Raw genomic sequence first — 26,644 nt, 5'->3', positions numbered from 1 at the left:
TTCATCTTATTTAACTCATTGACTAATTACCAAGCTCCTATTGCTTGGTCAGATATGTTAGTATAGACAGAACACCAGCTAACTATCATATTCAGAGAGGGTCTCCTGAAACTGCATTGGAAAACCATACTTTGCCTTCAAGAATGATATATGTTCAATAAAACAAGCATATTTGATTTATAGCTTTCTCCAGCTTCATATAAGTAGTACAGATGTGCCATGAGGAAATAAAATACTGAGTTATTGGTATTCCAGGAGTTCATGGAGGATTGTCAGTAATAAAAGAGAAATATCGCCTTAGCAGGAACAGGAGCATTTTATATGAACATAAAAAAAAAAAACTTGCATCATTTTATGGTGTAAAATGCTATATACTTCTTTATCTTCCAGTTCGAGCTCATTGGTGCACCAAAAAAATAAAATACAATAATAATAATAATAATAATAATAATAATAATAATAATAATAATAATAATAATAATAATAATAATAATAATAACAATAAGAAAAAGAAGAAGAGAATACAGCGCAGCTAATCCTATGCTGGTTATCATCTTTGTTTTATAAAACCTTATGCTCATTTTAAGTGGCAAAAAAAAATTAAATACAGAAAAAACGAAGTAATAATTGCGAAGCTCTGGCACTGCGCACGCGCATTGTGAGCTTCCTGCTGCGCAGTTGTCCCTGACAACACGGAGAGGAGCTCGCGCGAGGGCGTTAGCCGGTTAGCGCTAGCATAACTCGAAGCCCCCTGTGTCATGGTAAGCGACGAGTTACTGTACCTGTAGAATATGCGGAACATGAGGCTTTCTCCCCACCTTAACCGAGGTATCTTTAGTGTCAGGTCAGCGTTTGTGCGCTCAGTCTGGCGCAGTTCACACTCTGAGGTGACGCGGCTAGGCTAACTAGCTTGCTAAGCTAGCTGGCTAAAGCTATGGCTGAGCGAATAGGAGTTAGCAGTTAGCATTAAACAGTTAAGCTAGCTAGCTGAGCTAAAAAAAAGTTGTAGTTTTGGACTCCGGTAACAGAACGGCATTCTCACGTTAAATGTACCTTATGAAATGTTCAATTGTATTGCTAGCTATAACGTTACATACGTACAGTGAATAGGAAGTGTAACGTTAAGTCTATACCCGTTAACATAGCTTGTGTGTGTTTGTGAGTGTGAGTGAACTAGGTTAGCTAGCTACTAACTATAGAATAGCTAGCTTGAAAGGTTAGAAGACAAATGTGTCTTTAACAACAAACACACATACACACGTTTTTCTCTTTCTCTCTCTCATTCTCTTTCTTTCTATCTCTCTCTAGGATTATTTTACTATATAGCCACAGCAGTGCATTAGCAAACTATGAAGGTTTAAATTATATTAAGCTATATCAGGAGATGTACATGTAGCTAGTGGTCAGTAACTTAGTTGGAATGTGCAGGTTTTCTGTAAATGTTTGAGTTATCTAGTGTTATCTAGGCAAGCGTTAGCTAGATTCATATGTTAGAAGAACACAGGTTTGGTTGCTGGTTCTTTGTGAACTCCTGCCACTGTATTGATAAGTTTAGTTCCATCCATCACTTAGCGAATCAAGTTAAAGTGACAGTGCGTAGTTTTTTGGTGAGAATGTGTAATTGCACAGAGCATGCTAAAAACTACTTTTACAACATGTATTGTGGTGCAGTCTCTTTTGATTGAATGAATCTGGTTATTTTAGCAAGGATTCTGTTACACTCTTTTTATTTTGCCTTCTATGTTATGCTATAATTTTGCTTTTTTTATTTAATGATGCTTGCATGAGCAGATAAGAACTGAGTTTGCCTTACTGGTATCTCCATGTTCGCATTATCTCTTGTCTAAGCACCAAAAGCAGAACCAACAGCACAAGCTGTAATAGCCAGAAAAAGGTCCCAGGACCTACCAGACACTCTGTATTAAGAATTAATGTATTTGGAAATATATTTAGCTTTACAGGAAGGGTATCAGAAGCACACTGATGCAATTTACTATAATAGTTTGCCCTCTCTCCACTCAGGGACACCACTATTTTCAATTTAAAAGAAAAATCATAAGCGTGCTGTTTTAATATTGGACTAGTTAGATAAAACTTGCTGTTGAATGTAACTGGAATAGTCAAGCTAATGCACTCATATCGTATGTAGCAAATGAATGTATTTTATGTTCGGGTTTATGTCTAGGTAATGTTAGGGTTGTTTTTGAACCAGTGAATACTTAGACATTTTACAGCACTGTGCTGTACCTTTATAGTGTAGCGACATACAAATACCTTTGCACTTAGAGAGTGGATTAGATTGATATCTTGTGGTTTTTCCTCCTTTGTCGCTATAATGTTAAAATGAAGTTCATAATACATGTTTCACAATACGTAGTCAGTAATATAGTTGTCGTTGCCACATTTACCCCTAGTTTTTGAGTCCAGTGGGTTACAGTTGCAAATATTTTAGTTGAATACAGATCAAACAAAACCAGTGTACTAAAAATATAATGAGTAACTATTTTCCTAATTTTCCTTAAAATAACGAAGTTTGCAATAGTATCTAAATACTGTTTCAAACATGTTGGTTAAATCCCAGTCCATTTATGAGAATGAGACTGTGAACAAAGTTAATTTTAAAATCACTGTTTCGTTGATGTTACAAGACAAGTTATTTATTTATCTGCCCATTTATCTCTACAACGCTTTAGCCCTAACCACCTGTATTGCATTTATCAGGAGCAGTTCAATAATGGGTTCTTTTTAAATAAAGCACCATACGTTGCAGCCAGTCCTGTGCTGGTAATAATTTTTGTGATATAAAGCCTTGTGTATTGCAAGTGGTGAAAAATAAAATACTAAAAGAATGAAGGACAGAGACTTATAGACTACATAGCAAAATCTCTAATAGTATAAAGTATAATTTATATAATTTTTAGATTGTAGCTGTGCTGTTTTCGGCTGAGTTGCAAAGCATTTGTAAGCATGATTGAAATAGATGTGGGTGATGTAACAACATTTTGTGGAATTGTTACACAATTTTCACACACATCTTAGTTACTCCTGTGTAACTGGGTTTAGTACAGTGTTGTGTGCTGTAAGGCGTTGCATACATTATTGTGTATATAGTTTTTTATATTATCTTGTCAAAAGCAATCTTATAGTCTAAATGTATTAATGTGAAGTGAGCAACAGATGTGATTTAAGAAAAGTCCTGGAAGTTGTGAGTTGGGGCCTCCATGCAGTTAGCTTTTATGTGCTAGTTCATGGGTTGTCTTTTCTTTTTAGCAGGTACCATACACTGCATCCCAGAAAAAACACACAAAACCTGACTGATGTCCTAGATTCTTATCATTGCCCATTTTTTCCTGCTTTAAACACATTGCTCTCAAGAACTGGATGTATATTTGCTGCTTGGAATATTCCACCTGTTGACAAATGCAACTGTAGATTAAGATAATTAATATTCTTTACTTCACCTGTCAATAATGATAATGTTGTGGCTAATTGGTGAATGTCTTTTGGAGATCAGTTCATATTCTGCTTTAGTTTTCACAGTATGGTGTGGCCCACGTTACAGGATAATCAGTTCAATTTGGAGGCAGAATTGCTCTAATAGTGCCTTATAAAATTCATTTTATTTTTTGGCAAATTACAAAACATTTGTTCTCAGTTTTTGTCACACTTAGGTTTCAATTTGTTTTTAAAGAATTGTGTGATTATAAACAATGGTCTACTCACATTGTCCTGCAATGTGAGGAGTCTGTAGTCCAATGTGTTTTTTTGCTGTTGCTAGTTTAAGCAAGAAATAATCCTATACTCCAAACGTGCTGCTGAAGGTGCGCATCAGTAACTTCTTTACAGTATCAGTTCTCTGTATTCCCGATGCTGATACTGAAATCCTAAAGTGTGGGAAAGGCCTAAGAGAAATTTGACCAAACTGCCCATTCATTTGCATGCCACTGTATATTTGCATATATCTGCAGTAAAACCCTCATTGTCGCACATTTTTAATAGTTTCTATATATTTATTATATTAATAATAATTTTAATATTGGTCATTTTAAATATCGGCACCTTTACAGTAAGCAAGAGGTCAGTGTTGAATTAGGTCTATAATATAGCTCTGCACCATTTTTCTCATATAAAGAGTGTAAATCCGATTGCAGTTTTTCATTTTTGTTTTTTTGCCTCCTGTATCCGCAAACATGATTAAATGACCCCCTGACCCATTTTTCCTCTTTTACTTACCTTTTACACCGATGTAAATAAAAGATGGGGGGTATTAAATGAATAAAATCAAGGTTAGATCTTATCCATGTCCAGCTTTTGACATGACAGCTTGTGACCAAACATTTAATACCTCTGACATAGTCTGCAAATAATACACGTTGACTAGTTTTCCTCAAAAAGCAGGTTACAGCGCATGTAACAGAGACGGGTGCGTAATCCCTAAACTAGTGCCGAGTCGCGTGTCCCCTGTGATAAGAACACAGCCAGAGTATATAAAGAAAGCTGCACATTCACCATCTGATTATGTTTATATGTGCATGTTTGATACAGGGCCTGCACGAAAGCAGGTGTAGCAGTAGACAGTGAGTGAGCAGACACTTCAGGGCAGGTTGGTGAGGACTTCGCCGCCATCATGGAGGAGCCACAGGATGTGTCAGAGCTGCCGGTGAGTAGATAAAAAAAATCATTTAAGTACTTTTACTAGGAAGCCTTATTAGGAGCACCTCCCTTGTAGCTCCAGTTTATAGATGTACTGCTGATATAATATTGCACATTGTTTTAGTCATAGCTGGATGTTTATAAGTGATGGACCCACTGTCAATCAAACAGTGACACCATCTCATTGTCACTGCTGTGCTGAGAATTGACAATCACCATATAATTATGTTGGCAAGAGTGGTCCTGAGACAGTCCCATTGTACCAATGAACCTGCAGCTATAGATGGGCTACAATTTATAAATACAATTCTGTATTTATGTAGTTAAGGGCTGTATTTATGTAGTTAAGTTAACAGACTTGCCAAAATTGCCTCTTAAAGAACTGTGCTTAAGTAATGTTTAAAGGTATTAAATCTCTCTAATTTAAGAGTTAATTTTATGAAGGTTGTATAAACTCTTAAGATGCAGCCACTCAAATGTTCTTTAAAACACCAACAAGTTATGTCATGTAGCATTACCTGTGTTTTTAAGACAAAATAAATTACTATTAATTGTCTACTTTGTGAACAATACGATTAAATAGTTTTGAATCATTGTTTTAGTAATAGTTTCTCATAAAAATGTTACAATGATTGCATTGTACATAGTTCATAAAGTGTAAATAGTTAATATGCAAATGTAACAAATAAAGGGACCAAACAAAAAAAACACATTACTACCTATAATTATAATAATGCTTAATGGTTAACTTTGTTAATTTAACAGGCGAAAAAAGCTCGGCATGAGGAGGATAACCCAAGGTAAGTTAATTTGTGCTTTTGCTGCTGACATCAAGAAAGTCTTTTTATGGTTTGGGAAAATAATGAATAGGGTGTGTGTGTGCTGATGTTCATTTGGTGAGCGGTCCCTTGTTTGCCTTGAATGACAAAACTAATATCAGACTCTGATATCATACTATTGAACCTCATTGCTTTAATTGCTTTGAAGAAAATGATGCTATTATTCTAACAGGTATAACTGGGTGCTCTGTTCAATGGCCATTTACTGTATTATAATATTATGGGTCAGTTTCCCAGACCCAGATTAAGCATATGAAGTCTAAAATGAACTTTCAATGTATTTTAACAACTCCTTAATTATCTTAACATTTAAATTTCACCTTTCACCAGTGCTGTTAAATGACTATATAATTCAATAAATTATTTCAATAAATAATTATTGAAGCTATTTTTTTCTACTGCTTGAAATCTGAAAATCTTATAGGTTGTTTTATATTTGTTTTGCTTTATATATATATATATATATATATATATATATATATATATATATATATATATATATATATATATATATATATATATATATACACACAATTAGAGTGCATACATTTTACACTTCCAGTATTTATTATTTGTGGGATTCTGCCACGAGATTCCACCATGTTTAATGTATGATTGTTGTTGTTTTGTAGGAATGAGGTTGCTAGTGACAGCAGTAGCTGCCCTGACAGGGATGATCCAGCTATTTTAGGCTGTTCATCTGTCACTCAGCTAGATTCAGGTAAGTACTGAGGTTCTGAATCTCTGTGTTGTAAAATCAACAAACAGTGAATTCACTATGTATTTTAAGCCTCTTAGCTTTTGTCACACCTTTAGTTGTAGATTAGATTTTGAACAAGAATTGAATTGGTATTTTTACCCATCAACCTCCAATTAATTACCCATAATGACCAAGTGAAAATATCTTCTTTTTTTGAGAGAGAGACAGATGGAGAGTTTTGAAAATCACAGATACAAACACGCTGCACATTCACACTCCAGCATCACAAAAAGCATATAAATAATTTTTTAATATTTTTTCAGTGTCTAGAATTCAAGAACAGTCTAATCCAGAAATATCAAGAACTAAGTCCTGTGATACAGACAGCCCTTATAGTGACAAAGGTATTTTTAAATATTTTCTCACTCTTGTTGTTATTACTACACAAATCATGCAAGGCTTGGGAAGAAAAGGATCGGAATTGTTTAGAGTGGAATATAATGGAGCTGTTTTTTCCTCCTGCCAGTTGAAACAGGCAAAGACCTCACAGCTACAGCCCCTGAATATACCTCACAGATCTACCAAGGAAGCAAGTAAGGGTTGAGCAGTGTTTTAATATTGCTTTAATATATGAACTAGTTAAATATTTCTATGTATGTTACTATATAATGTTATTATAATACATTGGCCCTACAGTATTCACTGATCTTAACATCAACATATAATAGAGCCTACAAACAACACATAGTATACACTTACTCATGTAATCTGCTTAGTTATATGAACTGTAAAATAAAAATTATATTCTTTATAATCTTTTTCAGCCCTGCAGTGACTGCTTATGACAGCCAGATGGCGTTCCCTTCACTGGGACAGTCAGCGGTGTACAGCACCTTCAGTCAATCTGGCCAGACATACGGCCTGCCCCCATTCGGTCTGTTCTTTCTCCGTAACCCATGCATTAAAACATTATTTCAGCTGCCAGCTCATGCCACTGTCATGCCACTGTAACACAAGCTCTCACTCTGCATTTAAACCATTTAAAGCACTCACAACGCACTCACTTTCCTTCATTCACATTTCAGCTCATTTCTACTTCTTTTCCGCTGTCTAATAATCTTTTTCTGCATTTTGTGTCTTCTTTGTCATTTATTTTATTTATTTATTGTTTGGTTTTCTGTCGCTCCATCTCTCCTTCCATGCCTCTGTCCGTGCCTGAGGACAGGTTCCATGTGGCCAGGCATTAAAAACGAGGCAGGGCTTCTACACGAGGTGCCCCCTGCTGGCCAGACGGGGTTTCTCAGCTTCAGCTCAGCCTATACTTCAGCCCCACAGGGTCAAGCCCACTACTCCTACCCCAGCCAAGGCAAGCCTGCTGCTGCACTCTCTCTGCCCCCCTGCCTATTTTCCAAGCACTGTGTTTGCCACTGCCCTGTCAATAAAGAATTACTGGAATAGCTTTCTGGCATACGGCTGTGTGTTCGATGTTATACACTGTAGTATATTTAAATAAAATAATTTATTTGCAGACAAAATTGTTAATGAATATAAAATTTCAGAATTTATTCAATACAATTATTTTGGTACAAAATCAAACAATAAAAAACGTCTCTCAGATAGACTTAAATCGTTACCTTAAGATCAGTGCATCACAATGAAGTGTTAAACCTCTATCAAATGCTGTACTGTGGATTTGACACATTTTCAATTCATCCACCACCATTTCACTCATTTTCATAAAATATAGCATGTCAAACATATTTACATTTTGATTACATAATTTATTCCTAGCCAACATTAATCACGTCATGAATCTGCTGCATCAGTTTGTTTTCTTCATGCTTTTCTGGATCTTTGCTATAGGGTCCTGCTTCACTACATCCAGTGTGTACACCAATATCCCCTCAGCTACTGCGGTCACAACAGCTCCAGCAACTGTTACACACCAGGTGAGCCTCTAGCAGCTCTCTACAGAAACAAATGCACTTTAAAAGATGAAAGTAGTTTTTATCTACAGTAGGTAAAAGTGGCCCAAATCTAATTTATCACCCAAATCCAATTGCATTCTTTTGTTATACTCATTCATTGTCTTCTTAATGTGACCTATATCTGACATTTACCTAAATAGATCACACTGCTTGTGCAAAACAACAACCTGGCATGCTCCTCTGAAACACACAGCTGTCCTCATATCTATCCTTACGAATACACATGCACCCTTCATGTGAATTTTACTTGCTGGAGGAGAAAATGATATATAAATAAAGAGAGTTTTTGTGTTTCCCTTTAGAAGACGGTCAAATAAAGAACACAACCTCCAATATCTAGTATAGAGAAAAATACCACTATAACTGCATAAACATAACCTTTAAAAGAATTTATCCACTGTTCCCATCTATAGCTATATTAGCTTGATTGCAGTGCAAAAAAGCCATGTTTTTGGAATCAGAATGTGCTCATTTGATTTTATTAGCTTTCTTTAATCTGTTGTCACATTTTAATTGCAGTCATTGTTAGGATGTTTTAATTGATTGTGCACCGTAAATGGTCTGTTAACAGTCTGTTTGTCTTTTAAAATATTGTTTTATGTGAATATCATTTTCTTTTTAGGACTTTACCAGCTATAATTCTTTGGGACATAATCAGTTCCCTCAGTACTATGCCCCCCCTGCCAATTACCTGCCAGCTGCTCCGCCCAGCAGTGAAGGGGATGGAGCAGGTGTGGTGGTGCAGAATTACACACCCATCAAGACTGAGGACAGTGTCACTGCAGGCCTGCCTAGTACCACAGGTAGCCCACAGATGCTTTCTGCCTAAATAGCACCCTTAGCTGTAACACTACGGCCCAGTGAGAAACCACTGTTCATTTACTATTATATAAAGTAATATTCCATGTTCCATTTTGTGTATATATTTTTAAATTTAAGTCAAGATCAAAGGTATTATCTTGTTTGTGTTTCATAAGAACATTGAATTTGCTTTGACAGCTGACGGAACTTTACAGTGTTATTGTAGAAGACCATGTAGCAAGCCAGAAAGTTGTAAAAAAAAAAAAACTGTTAACTCCACAGTAGCATGCTGATACATGCCTTTCACTGTGCACCTTTCAACAAGCCTGTGCTTGTCTTGTGTAGAAATGAGGAATACATTTTGGAATTATGGAGAACACTAAGACAAATCAGAGTTTTATTTATTTGCAAATCAGTATTTAAAAGATGACTTAATTGAGCTGTTTTTCTCTTTTAGTCACATCTCCTAGTGTTACCCTCCCAGCTGGTGCAGCTCTGCCAGTTGGAGCTCCATTCTCCACAGCTCCCCGTGACCAGGACGAATCTGCCCGCAGAAACCCACCCAGTAAAGCTAAAGGCAAAGGCAAGAAACCAGACAGCTCCCAGTCTACAGAAAATGACTTGGAGGTACAAAGTGCTTACAATGTTGGTCCTCCTATGTATTATGATTTATATTATACCATATTAAAACTTAACACCTATTCTGGTGTTCTTTCTGTCTTACACAGCGAATCTTCCTGTGGGATCTGGATGAAACCATCATCATTTTCCACTCTCTGCTCACAGGGTCATTTGCACAGAAGTTTGGCAAGGTACTATTAATAAGCAAATTATATATTGAATAAATACTTTTTTTAACGCACTGTAGACATTATGGGTCAGTTTACCGAACAGTCATCAAGCCTAGCTGTAGACTATATTTTCTTTTAAATGAAAAATATTCTTTCAGACTGCTGTTTAGTCAAAGAATAGGCTTAATCCTGGTCTGGGGAACTGCCCATATATATATACTTTTTGGCAGTTATTGGTTTGCTGGTGTATGTAAATTGGGATTTCTGGGTTTTCTCCCTGCAGGATCCAGCAACAGTCCTTAATCTGGGTCTGCAGATGGAGGAGCTGATATTTGAGCTAGCAGACACGCATCTGTTTTTCAATGATCTGGAGGTAAAGTTTCTTTTTTCTGTTGTTTTTTTTTTTTTTTTTCTATGCTAAGGCATTCTATTTTATCCACTAGTTGTTTGGGGATTTTTACTTATGGTCTGTCTGTTTGCAGGAGTGTGATCAGGTCCATGTTGAGGATGTAGCCTCTGACGACAATGGACAGGATCTAAGGTACTGCAGGAATACACAAATATTGTGTATTTGTAATATACAAGTTTTACAAATCTGATCTACAAAAGTAAACAAATACTGTACAAGAACTTTATGATACATATTTAAATATTCTGAACAATTTAGAGGATTTATTTCATTTACTTTATGTTGTACTGATTGCTGACACAGAAATGCAAAGTACAAAAAGTACAGATACATCTTTTCTAGTCCCTGTAGAAAAGTCTTGCTAAAATAAGATGACTCTCTGGAGCAGATAAGCACCATACCTAATGTCAGGTGTGGACCAGAGGGGATATGAATTGCTCTAATTTTGTAGCATTGCTTTGACAAATTAATTGCATTAAAAGCTTGAGGTCAGGATGTTGGATGATCACAACCCCATCTAAATCTTCAACTCCCGAACTTATGCCAAAAGTATTGATGGAGCATCATCATTCCAGAGAACACACTTAAACTGCTAACCATTTAATTTGGGGGAGAGGGACAGAAAGGGAGAGTTGCCCCTTTAGAAAATTTCAGGCGTTAGGCGTAGTGCTTAAGATGGTCCTTTTTTTAATAGCGGTACTTCTCTACAGGGATGAGACAAGCTATGTGTTCGATTAGTCGATTAGTCAACGATTATTTCTGCCATCTCTAAAAACAATAGAAACAGTAAAACATGATGTTTAAATGGCATTTATATATCTGAATGTTGTTTAAACATGGAATTTAGTGATTTAATATGTAATATGTTGTGTTTGGGCACTTTTGGAAACACAAACTAAGTTTCCATTTGCGCCTTTGTCCCCAGCACTTTGTGGAATGTGGTACTGTTACAAATGAACGATTTTAAATAACAAATTTGACAAATTTAAATAATTGACATTGTCGATTATATCGACTAATCGTTGCAGCCCTAACCCAAGGTAGTTACAAAAACGTTTTTCTTCTTCAGTAATTATAACTTTGCAAGTGATGGCTTTAATGGAGCTGCTGGGGCAGGAGGCCCAGGCTCCACCACAGGAGTGCAGGGGGGAGTGGAGTGGATGCGGAAGTTAGCCTTCAGGTACCGCCGCCTCAAAGAGATCTACAATGGATACAAAGGGAATGTTGGAGGTAAGTCCAGCTAAATGCAGCTCAGGCAGCATTCCAGCTTTTAAATAAAAATGAAATTTCTTTGCATTTAAGTAATTTTGATATGAGAAGATAGATTTGAAAGTTTTCCCATATTAGGTTTTAAAGCACTGTTTCTTTCTAAGAGAAATTGTTACAACATAATAATTTCAACCAATTTCTGTGTATTACATAAGAACAGATTTATCATATTTAAGTCTCATTTGGCAGTCGATGAATTGCCAATGAATTTGATACAACTTAGTTCCTAAGTCACAGAATAACTGCTTTAATAATTCATAAAAAAACATGTACTTTGTCAAAAATGTTGTTTGCAATCTATAATCAGCTTAGTGCCTTCTACTATTTTCCATTGATACCTGAATGATGAAATAAAAGGAGCTGCTTGTCAAAGGAGTTTGAAAATTGGTTAAATTATCAACGCAGCTGGTTTTGAGTCAAAGAATTCCATGTAGTTTTCCAGGGTAATCATAGTGTATGATACAGATGTGCAGACAGAGATTAGGTTGTAATATGCTGTTGTTTTACTTTTTGCATTATTTCTTGTGGACGGCTGACGGTTCTCTCTTCCTGCAGCTCTGCTGAGTCCCCTGAAGAGGGAGCTGCTGCTTCGAGTTCGCTCTGAGATTGAGACGGCCACTGACAGCTGGCTGAGCACTGCCATCAAATCTCTGCTGCTTATTCAGTCCAGGTGAGGCTTGTTGTTCTGACCTCAAGCCAGTTAATTGAGTATCACTGTTTCTAATGTTCTACACTACGCTGCAGTTAGCCAAGCACACTCGACTTTACGTTTGAAATAGGTCTCTGTCATTATTACAGTGATGAGAGCTTCACTATATATTGTTTCAACTTGCTATCGATATAATGTGTGTACATGCCCAATAGTCACTTCGTAGGAAGTACTGTGCCTTGTACAATGTCAAATTATTCTAATTATTTTTCAGCTTGATGCACAAAAAAACTGTTTTCATTATCAGTATTATTTATTTTGATCCAGTGTTTGACACACAGGCTGCATTATTAATATTATGGCATGTTGCTGACCTCTGATGAACTATGGGAAATAATTTCTATGTTATTTTTCTATATTTCAAAATTATGTTTCAACAATAAGATGCAGACTAGGGGTGAGCGATATGGTTCTTTTGTTTTATGTTTTTTTCACAATAATAATACTTTTGGCGATATGATATGGCTAACTGAGATTTAAAAAAAAAAACATTTTATCAGGTTTGTAACAGAAGTCAATGATCCAGAATGTCACGATGCTAGTAGTGCTCTCCGAATATCTCCTTATATCCAGGATTAAAGTAAAATAAATGCTACTGGACAGATATAATCATTCTCTAGTAAATATATAATGGGAAATGAGGGCAGTGTGCTTTTTTTTTTTTTTTTTTTTTTTTTTTTTTTTGCTAAAAACGGCAAAAAAAAAAAAGTAGGATCATGATGTGAAAATTAGGGGTGAGTGATATAGCACGATATTTCAGGGTATAATATTGTTCAAAATTTTTGGCGATATTATTATGATACGATATGGCACACCCCTAATGCAGACGTACCTGTAAAAACATAAGTTAACAACAATTTTAACATCTTTAAACAATTGCCTACTAAATGATAATGATAACAGTAAAGACAGAGTAACAGTAAAGATTTACAGGGAGACTGTAAACAACATTAATGCCCAGTGAGCAGCATCTTCGTAAGTGACTTATGAGTCAATAGAGTGAGAATTGGAAGGTTGAGTTGATTGATTTTATTGATAGATTTATGAATAACCTTCCAGCCACACAGAACACACACAGGCCTTTTTTTAGCATGTGTAGCATACTATTCTAATAATCTGAGTCTGAAAAAAGGAGAACTACATAAGGGATACTCAATTCAGGGTACTTCCCTGTTACCCACAAATAAGTAGAAGGTAAACCAGTGCAAAATGAAGTGAAAACCTCTGTGGTTTGTACTTCCTTATAGTAGCCATGAGTAATAAGACAGAATGTGAAAGAATTTGTAATAACCGTGTCACAGGTGACCTTCTTAACTGGATGTATTTTTAAAAATATATTCCAGCCACAGAAAAAAATACAATGTTTTGTGAACAAAAAATATATACAGCTCTGGAAGAATTTAAGACCATTCAGTTTCTGAATCAGTTTAGTTGATTTTGCTATTTATAGGTATATGTTTGAGTAAAATGAACATTGTTGTTTTTTTCTATAAACTACCAACAACATTTCTCCCAAATTCTAAATAAAAATATTGCCATTTAGAGCATTTATTTGCAGAAAATGCAGAAATGGCTGAAATAACAAAAAAAAAGATGCAGAGCTTTCAGACCTCAAATAATGCAAAGAAAACAAGTTCAAGTTCAAAAATCAATATTTGCTGGAATAACCCTGGTCACCCATGTTCTCCTCCACCAGTCTTACACACTGCTTTTGGATAACTTTATGCCACTCCTGGTGCAAAAATTCCAGCAGTTCAGCTTGGTTTGATGGCTTGTGATCATCCATCTTCCTCTTGATTATATTCCAGAGGTTTTTAATTTGGTAAAATCAAAGAAACTTTTAAGTGGTCTCTTATTTTTTCCCAGAGCTGTATATATGATTTGTATATTATCATTTTAAATGTTATAATTTAAAGAGTATGTCCTTTTTATGTTCAGGATGAGTGTTAATGGACCGTTATGATCTTGTGTGCAGGGGAAGATGCATGAATGTTTTAGTCACCACCACTCAACTGGTTCCTGCTCTGGCTAAAGTTCTTCTCTATGGCCTGGGGGACGTGTTCCCTGTCGACAACATCTACAGTGCCACTAAAATAGGTATGTTCAACCTGTCTCTGCTCAACCATACTGGAAGTGATTATTGAGTGAATAAAGTGTTCACTATTTAAGGTCTTGTTTGTAATGGGCACTACTTCCTGTTTTGTTTTACAGGAAAAGAGAGTTGTTTTGAGCGCATTGTGTCTCGCTTTGGAAAAAAGGTGACCTATGTGGTTATAGGAGATGGCAGAGAGGAGGAGTTTGCAGCTAAGCAGGTACAGCACTCGCAACCAAGCATTCACTCATTCTGTAGACACCTTTGCTAAATTATACCAGGAGTTAATAGACATGTTTGAGTGCACTGAAAGCAAAAATATAAGTCATAGTGTGTGTGCCCTTAGATCCAGATTAATACCTTTAACAAGCACTGTAACTGCACAGTGCAGTTTTTTGGATAAAATACTGGTGTAAAAACACAGCCAAAACCTTCTTTAGCTATTTGGCTATATTACTCTCATAAAAAAGAGGGTGAAATTCTGATTTATATCCATCGTGTGGCAATGTCATAAAAGGATATCGTTGTCTGAATGTTGAGAAACATTGGGAACTGTATTTGTTGTGTTTTGGCTTTTCAGATATTTAAAGGACCAATATGTGATTTATTTTCAGTATTAAATGATAACATGATGAGAATGTGTCATCAGATATTGAGGAAACATGCTTAGTTCAAGCACTGGCAGCAGGGATTAAGACAGTACATTCTTATTTGTTTTGGCCCCAGGCTCCACCTGCTGCACATTTCCCGACACTAACTCCACCCCCAAGCTATCAGGGCTTGGCAACTTAAATGAGCATTGCATCTGGGGAGGGGTGGGCGGGGCAGACAACTCTCTGTGGTAGCTGTTTCACACGCTCGCTCTCATTTCCTACAGAATATACCTTTAACTTAAGATATACATAAATGCATCACCTTTATTAATTATTGTATAATAGCTGAGCCTCATTGAAGAACACTGTGCGTTAAATGACTAAATCTATAAAGAACCTCAAACATGTAAATGAGGCTGATTTTATTGTATGAGGCTCAATTGTATTACAGTGACTGTTTTGAAATATGTGTTAGTTATCTGAACTAAACAAGTCAACCTATGGGTTGACTGGAATATATGCTTCTTGAATGGGTAATCTGTAAAATAAAAATACATTGTCTTATTTGAATTCAGTAACTGTTTATATCTTGATATATGCCCTAACCATTCCTAACCATGTGTATAAATAATAAAATGCTCCATGTTTGTGCAGCACAACATGCCCTTCTGGCGGATCTCTGCTCACGGGGACCTGGTGTCGCTGCACCAAGCTCTGGAGCTGGACTTCTTATAGAGTCAGATTGGCTGGAGGTAAGACCTGGGCTGTCTGACAGAGATAAACCACCACACGTGTTGGAGGAAGGTCTTGGGTCGCACACCGTCTCCAAATACACACCCACCCATCACCTTACGGACATCTGCTAGGAGCTGACTAAGGCTGAGAAAGTTTGGAATGTCGGTGCGTTAAAAACTGGAGAACACTCAACTGAGCTGAAAGAAGGCTCTTTTTACCCCTCTCAGCCTCAGCTCTCCACAAACTCTAAGGCAGCTAAGTTACCCTGGGGCTGAGCCTGGCACTGCTACACACCTCCAGAGACCTTGATCCGTACAAAAAAAATAAATAAATAGTGACCCACGTACTGCCGGCCCACTGCAAAAGGGCTGCTAGCATTTACCATCTCCATTGCAACTGGATTCACCAAAGGAAAGACCAAAGGTCTGCACTGGCATGAAAGCGTTTGGATTATTTTCTTTTTTATTATTATTAGATTGTGTTCTTGGTCATGCTTACATTTGCTTTAAAGGTCGTCTGGACTCTGATTTCTTGGTTTTGCACTCATTCCAAAGCATGTAGAGGACTGGATCTGTTTAAAAAGCCTGGCTATGTATGTTGGTAGAACATCTGTGGATTTTTTTTTTTTCATTTTAGCGACGGCAAATTGATTTGTTGTGTTTGTTTGTTTTTGCGCCTGTGCTCCAATGGTACACACAGGGTTTACTTAACATAGACCTCATTTTATTGCCGGTGTCTTTCGAATGTTTCTCACTTGCCACACATCTTTACACATGAATCCTCAGTATCAGCGATTCAGTTAATAGTTTGGCTGTTTAGTGAAGTTCAAATTGCATTACATAGCAGGACCCAGTGTTAGTATTGGTTACAAATAAATGGTGTTCATATTCAAGTCAGTCTCACATCCTGAGAGTCAGAAAAGCCCATTTGGAATTTCCGATGTCCATGCTCATAGTCCGAAGTGTCCTTCTGAGGGAAATGAAACTGCCCTCTTACTAAGCATTTATCCTTGGGTAAACCAGAAGCTGAGTTTAAAGAGTACAAAGCATCTGATGAGACGGCGTGTGACGCAACTTGTGTTTCTGAGGGCAGTCACACTGACCATGTGATAAAACTGGTGAGTACTGTAGAAACCTTCTGAACCACATCAGTTAACCAACAACCGTGGGTCACTTCTTAGTCACGGACTTAGTTGCACATCTGTTTTTTTTACAAAGCTTTACACGTGTTTCAATCATTTCGAGCAGCAAGAAATTGACAGAACTGATTAAAGTGCGGCTCGCCTGTTAAATAGTTTCGCTCCGGCTCATAACTAGCTCATTAATGACACACATATTGTGGGAGAAGGACGTTGTCTGTGCAATACGTTTTGTTTTTTGGTCAGTGATAAATAAATGTTCAATCTGTCCACTAAGGCTCTGTCCACATGTATCTGAGTATTAAAAAAAAGAGAGAGATTTCTGTCCCTCATTTTTAAAAATATTTCCATGCACACAGAAAATGATACCATTTGCATGTGCATGCTTCTCTGGATTAGTTTGATAGAACCTCGTAAAAAGAGACAAAAGCCAAAAAACACAGAGGCTTCATCCCAAATTATGTAATGCACTGTGCAAGTTACAAAATTACAGATTCTAAATTTACATAAACCTAAACTAACCATTCTATTTTTAGTGGAACAGTATTTACACGTTCCACTTCATATTTAGATGTGGACATTGTAGTTTTATGCTACATGTAGTTCATGATTTAAGGAGTTACGTATTTGAGATTCAGCCAGAAGTTTTTTTTATTCTGTTCACAAGACCTCCACCTTTTAGTAACCAAAAAAACAACATTGTTGAGAGGATGAGAGGCCAAAACACAGACAAAAATCTCGGTTTTACTAAAAAATATCCAAATACATGTGGACGAGCAGTGAGCGTGTGTTAAAAGCAGCGACACGAGGAGGAGGAAGGGGGTTGATGCTGTGAGGTTTTGACTGAACAATTCTGAGCCTAAAGTAAAAGAGCATTTTTGTTTTACACAAGCAGCTTTGACAATTACGAATGTGTAGTCTGCAAATTTGTGTGTGTGTGTATTTTTGTTTCATATTTTTGTTTCATAATTTTTCCTCTCTGTACTTATTTATATTGTGCCTTTTACCTATAAACTCTATATAAATGTATCATTGTAAAGGGATTTATGGAAGTATGGCGAGTCATGCTAATATGTTTAAGGTTTTTGTGTGCACGAGTGTGAGAGTGTTCCTCTTTTAGTTTTTATTACGTGCTTTTTTTTTTTTTTTTTTTATAAACATTTTCAGATTTTTTTTTTTTTATTTCATTCTGAAGCTCAAACTAATGTACATAAGTTGCTCTTCTCATTTCTTATTTCCCGTCCTGTCATCCAAATGCTGTTTCTTAGCGTCATGCATGCAGTTCAAATGCAGCTGAGCCCTTTCATGAGTACAGTAAAGTGATCTCAAGCTCTGTTGCCTCTGGATCACTTTGAGACTTAAACGCATGGACAATCAACAAAGCTGTGCGACTAATCCATCATTGCTCTGTGATGAGATTGTACACTTATTTCTACAGGTTTTGGGTTGGACCTTTAACTCGTAAGCACATCCACCCCGAAAGCGTGGTCCGCAATGGTGTAACAGTGTTGTTCATGTGTGTCTGTTTTACTCGAGGAGGCTTCTTCGTTCATGCTGAAAGCTTTAGTCGACCTGGTCCAGATGTTTTCTTTCCGTCCTCGTGGCATATCGTATATGTGATGTTGGTCTTTTGTATTTGTGATTTTTCTCGTTTTGCCTGTGTTTTTGAGGAAAGCGCATCGCGGTTTGCTGTGTTGTTCTCAGATCAAGTTTAAGTCATGTGTTTAATTTGTGCTGAAGAAGATTCTAATGCAAAACTAGGCTTGAAAGCACCATGAAGCGTCAGAGCTGGACCTTAGAGTTTGTCCCTCTGATTCGGAACCTGTGCTCTAAAGAATTAAGCAGCTATGACAAATCATTAACCCCTATTCATCCAGTGTGACTGTGTGTGTGTGTGTGTGTTTGTGTGTGAGTTTTGTGTGCGTTTAATATGTGCTATGATTTCTTCAGTTTAAGTGACTGTTGTTGTGGAAGTTGTGAATGACCTTTATTTTATCCCCGAATACGAAAAGTTATGAGGACTCTCAAGCTGATGTAACTGGCTCAACTTGACTATGTTAAGTAGAAAATTTAAGTAGGAAGTTTATTCAATATTGTACTCAAGTGAGATGCAATTTTCACTTTTTTTCTTTTGTATGGGACCGGAATACTGTTTGGCCCAGAGACTTTTTTCCTGTGTACTATAAGAATGTTTGTGGCAACATAAATAAAACCTTTTAAAGATAAAAAATAGTGCGTCTGTTTAAGCATTACTTCAGAAAAAAGATTGTTTGTTATAGTGCCTTTAAAACTGGATTGAGTCTGATTCAAAAAGCAGTTGAAACTGGTTATAAAGCAGTCACCAAACACACCTCTGAAAAATAATGAGACCACTTTAAAATTGAAAAACTCTGGAATATAATCAAGAGGAAGATGGATGATCACAAGCCATCAAATCAAGCTGAACCATTTGAATTTTTGCACCAGGAGTGGCATAAAGTTATCTAAAAGCAGAGTGCAAGACTGGTGGAGGAGAACATGCCAAGGTGCATTAAAACTGGCTTTGCGTTGTTTGAGGACTGAAAGCTCTGCATCTTTTTTGTCATTTCAGCCATTTCTCAAGACTATTTTATTTGGAATTTGGCAGAAATGTTGTCCGTAGTTTATAGAATAAAACAACGATGTTCATTTTACTCAAATATATACCTATAAATATTAAAATTGATAGTGCGCCTTATTATCCGGTGCACCTTATGTATGAAAATAGACGTTTATTGATGGTGTGCCTAATAATCCAGGAAAAAATCGTTTCAAGCTTGAATCGTGTTTCTAACATTGAACGATTCAGAATCGATTCTTATTTTCAAAAAAATGAAGCTGCAGCTACTGTCGCGCGGAGCTTTTTTAACTGTACCACAGAGCTCACCTACTGTCGCACGGAGTTTTTTAACTGGACCGCGGAGCTCAGCTACTGTCGCACGAAGTTCATACTGTCCAGTGGAGCTTTTTAGCTGTCCTTCGGAGCTCAGCTACTGTGCTGTCCTCTTTAACTGTTAAAGAGCTCCGTGAGACAGTAGGTGAGTGTCGTGAGAGAGCAGCAACAGGACAGGGAAAGTTTTTGCTCTTACTGCTTCTGCTTATAGGCTACAGAGGGGTGTGTAGTGAGGTGTTACGGTGTTTGTTGTTGCGCCGCTAAAGTATGGAGGATGAAGAAAAAGAAATCAGCCGATTTGAAAGAATTGGAAAAAAATCGCATTGTGACCCCAAGAAATTTTTCGTTATAGTGAAAAATCAACTGTAAAAGATAATGTTGAATATTAAAAGTGTTGAAACCTCAGACTATGTTTTAAAAAATCCCCAATGCTCTGCTGACTCAATAAATACCTACCTTAATTTAGAAGCCAGTTTGTGTGTGAACAGAGTTTTAAACACAGTTCAGCGATTCATGTGTTCTGCATGCGACTGGTGTTGACACATGACCATGATTTAATCCTGCTTTCACGGCTCATTCAACATGACAATGACCCAAAAGCATTTCCTCCAAGTAAATTCCACCAAGTCAAAGCCCAGATCTTAATCTTTTTAAGACGCTGCAGGGTCATTTGAAACGGTTGTGCATGCCACTCAAACATCACACAACTGAAAGATTAATGCAAAGTGGAAAACACTTTGCTAACATTGTTAATGCCTCATAGTTAAACTAACATTCAACTAAGTGTCTGTTAAATGCAACTGAATTCTACGTTAAATGTCGACTGAAGACACATCTTTTCCAAGAGTTCCTAAACTAATTAAAAAAAGGGGGTTCCTAGGGTTCTAAAAATGATCAAGCTCTGTGTATCTCTTGATCCTAGTCTACAAACTAGCTTTTGATAATTGAAGTAACATCAAAGCACTGTTGTAAGTCGCTCTGGATAAGGGCGTCTGCTAAATACCTTAAATGTAAATGTAAATAATCCTCTATTAAATGTAACTTCTAAAATCTAACCCTAACTTTTAAGAGGTAGGAGTTAGGATTAGATGTAAGTTTTAGGTTAATGTTAATGTTAGGGTTAGGGTGAGGTTATAGGGTTGATTCTGGGTTTAGGTAAAGGTTAGTATTAGGGTTAGGTGTAGGGTTAGATTTAATTGAAAACCATTTACATTCACCTGAGAGTTCAGATAATTTTATTAGAGATTCAGATGAATGTTATGTAAAGGATGTAATGTAATACTCTATTAGCCCTCTATAATGAACAAACCAGTGAAGTCATGATAAAACTTTTTCCCAGTCGATATCAGAGAGTAGTAGATGGTTATAGACATAATCTAATTGAGGATATTTTAGCCAAAACCAGCTTTTAGGGCATAGGGCATTTTCCTTACAAAAAAATGACATTTTTCTTTATTACATTTTACATCTTTTACAGTTGTTTAAATGTTTGTGTCCACTTTATAGACAGTACATTAAAGTACATACAACCCCATTTCAGAATAAAGTATCAATAAGCCTAAGAATATTTAAATATTGACAGTCAGGATAAATTTCCGAAAGACAAAGTGCTTATATTATGGTCTAACATCTAAATTAACCATAAAAATTTAAAGCCATTTTTCTCATCCTCTTCTCGGCACTGGTGACTCTGGGCTGGAGTTCTGTTATAGTTTCCGGTGTTACACTCTCAGGTTCTACTGAATCCACCATTGTCGCAGGACTTCTCTGTAGAGGTGCTTGTGGCGTTTGATCTTCAACTTCAAATCTAAAACACGGGCACTTGGGATGAAACTTCCAGTAGTAAAGCTGCTTCAGCAGGAATCCGGTAAAGTACAGCGCAGCCAGTACTCCGAGCAGTACCAAGGGATTTACGATCAGTGGATTCAACCGAGCTGATTCCACAGATCTCCTCCAAAACCACAAGCCCAGGAGCAGCATTGTATCAAGCAACATGAACACATCATAAATGTTTCTCTTGACTTTGGTCACTCCGTTTGTCCCACAAAAACAGTTAAAATACCAGATGACTCCTAGAATTATCCGGTACAGAACTTCACCTCTTTTATCCTCCATTAAATCCATCTTCTGCCTCCAGGCCCAAAGAAACAGTAGGAACCACACAAAAAAGAAGTGAACAAGGTTGTAGAAAGGCAGGACAGAGGCAAAGAGGGCCACCGCAACCACCCGCAGAGGAATCACAAACAGGTTCCACAGGAAGAAAACAGCAGACGGGATCTTTTTTTTGCGCTCTTTAAGGGTGATTCTACACACGTCTTGATTGAACAACACACTGAAGGAGATGAAGGCGAGTGAAGCAGCAATTTTAAAAACTGAAAAGAAAAAATGAGGACAGTGAGGATTTAATAAAACATCCTGAATTTGTCCTATTTCTATAAATAGAGACTAGGCCTGTCGCAATAACTATGTTATCGACTTATCGTACGATAATTTTTTAAATCGAAATTATTTTTGACGACATACATAACAGCCATTGGGTTTGTTTACATGAGAAAGCAAGTCGCTGTGCTGCTCTCTCCCCGGCTCTCGCTGAATCTGTGAGACAGCAACTATCTATCGGTTAGGAAATAAGTGCCACCACAGTTTATGCAGCAGTGGTGTGCCGCTACACGCGTGGGACAGTTACATTAAAAAGTACATTTATAGCAAGAGCTGTGGCCTGCTGAGCCATCAGTGATCAAACATATATGATCAGAAAAAGGAATCTGCAAGTGCATTTGTGATAAGTCCTGAGTTAAAAAAATAAAATAAAATGTAAATGTTATTTTAATCTATATGTTTTTACTTATTTTTTTTATAAATATGTTTTATATACAGGTGCTGGTCAACGAATTAGAATAATTTGAAATAGTGCAATCATGAAATTCTTTGAATGCATTTTTTGTGCAGAAAGCAAATCAGGTGTTCACCGCACCTGTCCTACTCGTTAGACTAATCACAGAACTCGTTACCTGGAAAAAAATTTGCTCAGCTGAGCTTTCCAAAAGGCCCATTTAGGCCATTTAACTGTGACACTGTTGTTTTATTGAATTAGAATAATGGAGAAACCGTTTCATTGAATTAGAATAAATGCTCGAATTTTTGTTTTCTGTGAAGAGTGTTCACTGTGCAGTATAAAGTCAGGGTTGAGTAGAATTTCTAAGTTGTAAAATCAATCATGGGTAAGCAGCGCGACCTCTCAACCGGAATAGTGGCTCAAATTCAAGCCCTTCGCCAACAAGGCTTGACCCAAACTAAAATTGCTGAGCAGCTCGGCATCAGCCAGTCTTCCGTCTGCAAAGCTCTCAAGAAAAACTGCAGCAAGCGCACCAACTGTTCCGGCGTCCGAAAAACTTCTGCTCGCGACAACAAGCAGCTGAGAAAGATCGCAGTCAGCAACCGGTTCAAGTCCACTTCCGAGCTCACCGACTTGTGGAACAAGCAGACCGGCGCTGACGTCTCCAGATCAACCACTTACCGTCGTCTGCGCGAACTCGGCTTCAAATCTCGCGTTCCAGCAGTAAAACCGATGCTGAACAAGAAACAAATGGAGAAACAGCTGAAGTGGGCCAAAGAACACGGCGAGTGGACTGCTGAAGACTGGCAGAAAGTGGTCTTCAGTGACGAATCACGCTTCTGCATCTCCTTCGGTGACCAAGGTCCTCGTGTCTGGCGTCGTGGTGGCGAAACCTACAACCACGAGTGCGTGAAAAGATCCGTCAAGTTTCCCCAGAGCGTTATGGTCTGGGGATGCATGTCCGCTCGAGGTGTAGGGAAACTCTGCTTCCTCAAGAAGACTGTCAATGCTGCCGTATATCAAGATGTTCTGGAAACGTTCCTGATTCCGACTGTTGAGGAACAGTTCGGCGAAGAAGACTTCATATTTCAACAGGATCTTGCACCGGCTCATGCGGCAAAGTCGACCAAAGATTGGTTCACTAAAAAACAGCTTGAAGTTTTGGCATGGCCGGCCAACTCGCCTGACCTCAATGTCATTGAAAACCTTTGGGCCATCGTCAAGCGGAAAATTTGCGTCAGAAAGCCTACTACGCTGGACCAACTGAAGCAGAACATCGCCACTGCCTGGGAAGCTGTGAGTGCGGAAACTTGCGACAAGCTGGTCAAATCGATGCCGCGGAGACTTCAGGCAGTCATACAAGCCAAGGGGGCAGCCACAAAATACTGAGAAAGTGATGATTGTAATTATAATAACAATTATTCTAATTCAATGAAACGGTTTCTCCATTATTCTAATTCAATAAAACAACAGTGTCACAGTTAAATGGCCTAAATGGGCCTTTTGGAAAGCTCAGCTGAGCAAATTGTTTTCCAGGTAACGAGTTCTGTGATTAGTCTAACGAGTAGGACAGGTGCGGTGAACACCTGATTTGCTTTCTGCACAAAAAATGCATACAAAGAATTTCATGATTGCACTATTTCAAATTATTCTAATTCGTTGACCAGCACCTGTACATTTAGTGTGGTTTTCTAAGAACCCACAGATTCCCAGAGTGGTTGTACTTTATTTGGTTGTATTCCTAATAATAAAAAGTTTAACTGTAGATTGGTATAATAGTATTGTGCTAGTATTTTATTACTGTGGCACACTGTCTTAAAGCTCCTTTAGGAGCCCAGAAGCAGGAAAAAGCATTTTCTATAGCGGCGCTTTAAAATGACAAAATTATCGTTTTTATCGCAATAAAAGGGTCCTGAAAAATTTGTTATCGTGACAGGCTTAATAGAGTCTTATTGTTAACTGTATTTTCACTCATTTCATTATCTTTCGACTGACCTGTAAAAGGCTCTGGATCTTGCTCCTGCACAGTCCTGACAATCTTGAGAATAACCTGGGGGGCACTTCCCATGCACTTCTTAAACAGATTCAACATGCTGATCTCGTGGTTCTGGAACACAACTTCTCCCTTTTGAAAACGTTCTTTCTGTCGAATGTTTCGGATGTTGATCTCCGCCACACCTGCCAACCTTAATAAGAGTAAATGAATTAATAAATATATTAGGGGTGGACAAAATGGCAAACACAAATGTAAATCATGGTATTTTGGCTTTTTCCACCAGGCTCCTAATGTTCTGTTGTTTCCTGTTCTTGTCTACAGGGAAGCAGGGAGCAGTAGATGTGCAACTGTACCAGTGGCATGAATGGATTTGTCAAACTACTGTAAAGTTGTTCCTTACGAAATTATGCCGTTCTACCTTAAACAGCCCTGCAGTTACTTTATATGAGAAATATCAAAAACAGCTCTTATATTATTTTTTCTTATTCATTGATAGAAATTTAGTGTTAAGCATAATCCAGTGCAGAATTGAATTGAATTATTTTTTTGTTAACGTGTTTTTCAAGGCTAGCATCCACCCTGCTAGCTAATTTGTATCATTCCTAAAACAGTGAAAACAACTGCATATACTGGAACACACACAAACACAAACTGAAAAAATATAATAATAAATATAACAGCAACTATATATATATAAAACTATATTGCATGCATAATATACATGTATATACAGTATACTTCTAATTACTGTTGACCTCACGTGGGCTGGATATGGCAAGCCAAAGGGACAGTGTGGCCCTGGGACTGTACAATACCAATACCTGCTTAGACCTAAGGAGACTTCTTTACGAGGTAGGTCACATGCAAAGGTACATGAAACATAGCAGATGTCATATCTTAACTACCAAAACCTTTACAACATAGAGAGCATCCCTGTTGTTGAAATGCCACTGAAGTTTCAGTGTCGCCAAAACTAGGCTCGCTGGTTTTTCTTGTTTCTATTCAGGCTCTATGTGCCTACAGACCCAGCAATTGCTAGTCAATTCCAATTTCCACCTGCTAAATCATTTTATCATGATGATATCCACATGCTGGGAGGTTGGCTTCCCCAAGTCATGTAAAGCCAACAGTCAGTCAAGTAACTGGACAGCTAAGAGGGAGACTGTGCTGTTTTCACAGGTGCTTAGAGATGACGGATGACTGTGAATGGCTAGAACTGCACCACTGAGTCACAAGGTTAAATGGAAATAGAGCAAATGATAGTCGCACTGTTTAAGCATTTCTCAAATTTGCGGCCCGTTTCCTTTTTTGAAGCGGCCCGCGAGGTATTTTAGAAATAGAATGAAAGTTGGCCCGCTGTTAAGCAGGTTTTTATAGTGTGAGATTCAAGTTTGAACGCTAGGTGTCAGAAAAAGGTCAAAGAGTCTAAAAGCGGAGAGGCTGCGCATTTCTAGTGCAGAAAAACGGTCCAAAGAGTCTAAAAGCAGAGAGGGTGTGCATTTCTAGCGCAGAAAAACGGGCCAAAGAGTCTAAAAGTTGCCATAATTAAGAAGTTTAATATTAAGAGACATCATCAAATTAAACATCAATTTGAAAAATCTTAGTTTACACAACACTGTCAAAGATAAAGATAGTAAGTCAAGTAAAATGGTGTATAAATGAAATAATCAGGAAAAAAGTATTATTTAAAGTAGTATATTTCATTATTTGTTTTATTACAGAGTGTGGCCCGTGACTTTAAATATATTTCTCCTTCTGGCCCCCAACAAAAAAAGTTTGGACACCCCTGATTTAAGGGCTACTTAGAATAATTTGATTATAATGAAATATATAAAAATCTTCCCCTACCTGAGAAGAATACCCAGCTGTAGGATGTGCAGCATTCCAATGAAGCCGTTGTTGTTCACAAATGTCTCTACTGTGGTTTCCAGGTTCTTGTCAGGTTCTGAATACCAGATAAAGCTGATCACCTGAAGTATGATTGAGGAGATGAGCAGCAGGGCAATCGACACTCCCATGTAGACATAATTTCTTTCGTGAAACAGTGAAATAACAGTGTCCACATCCAACGCCAAGCCTACAAAGAATAAAACAACACTTCCTAGAGCCAGCAGGCTAGACCATACGGGTAAATTTAATTGACTGCCCATGGTGTGAAGTTGTATCGCACTGTCCTTCGTCCTG

General features: G+C 37.5%; 2 protein-coding genes across 5 annotated transcripts; one reads left to right on the top strand and one right to left on the bottom strand.

Annotated features, from left to right (window-relative positions):
• The first annotated feature begins 659 nt into the window (after positions 1-659).
• eya3 (EYA transcriptional coactivator and phosphatase 3) lies at positions 660-25,124 on the top strand. 4 transcript variants are annotated; one of them, XM_022683079.2, is made up of 20 exons: positions 660-761; positions 4,546-4,660; positions 5,419-5,453; positions 6,125-6,213; positions 6,516-6,596; positions 6,719-6,785; positions 7,017-7,126; positions 7,418-7,558; positions 8,056-8,141; positions 8,803-8,983; positions 9,439-9,608; positions 9,710-9,793; positions 10,056-10,145; positions 10,255-10,313; positions 11,251-11,411; positions 12,006-12,120; positions 14,135-14,256; positions 14,371-14,471; positions 15,499-15,596; positions 24,782-25,124. In XM_022683079.2, exons 2-19 carry the CDS (start codon positions 4,628-4,630, stop codon positions 15,577-15,579), a joined length of 1,806 nt encoding a protein of 601 aa, XP_022538800.2. In that variant the 5' UTR covers positions 660-761; positions 4,546-4,627; the 3' UTR covers positions 15,580-15,596; positions 24,782-25,124. The 4 variants fall into 4 exon arrangements, with proteins under 4 accessions (XP_022538800.2, XP_007254798.3, XP_007254800.3 ...); XM_007254736.4 differs by lacking the exon at positions 24,782-25,124 and having other exon boundaries at positions 15,499-18,947; XM_007254738.4 differs by lacking the exons at positions 6,516-6,596; positions 24,782-25,124 and having other exon boundaries at positions 15,499-18,947.
• Positions 20,901-26,478, bottom strand: LOC103042421 (XK-related protein 8-like). Its single transcript, XM_007254751.4, has 3 exons — positions 26,309-26,478; positions 24,460-24,650; positions 20,901-22,000 (listed from the first exon to the last, which is right to left on the bottom strand). Exons 1-3 carry the CDS (start codon positions 26,476-26,478, stop codon positions 21,264-21,266), a joined length of 1,098 nt encoding a protein of 365 aa, XP_007254813.3. The 3' UTR covers positions 20,901-21,263.
• Between the last annotated feature and the right edge of the window lie 166 nt (positions 26,479-26,644).

This window comes from Astyanax mexicanus, chromosome 3 (assembly GCF_023375975.1).
Source record: "Astyanax mexicanus isolate ESR-SI-001 chromosome 3, AstMex3_surface, whole genome shotgun sequence".
NCBI classification, from domain to species: domain Eukaryota; kingdom Metazoa; phylum Chordata; class Actinopteri; order Characiformes; family Acestrorhamphidae; genus Astyanax; species Astyanax mexicanus.
This window is presented reverse-complemented; position numbering and strand designations above follow the sequence as displayed.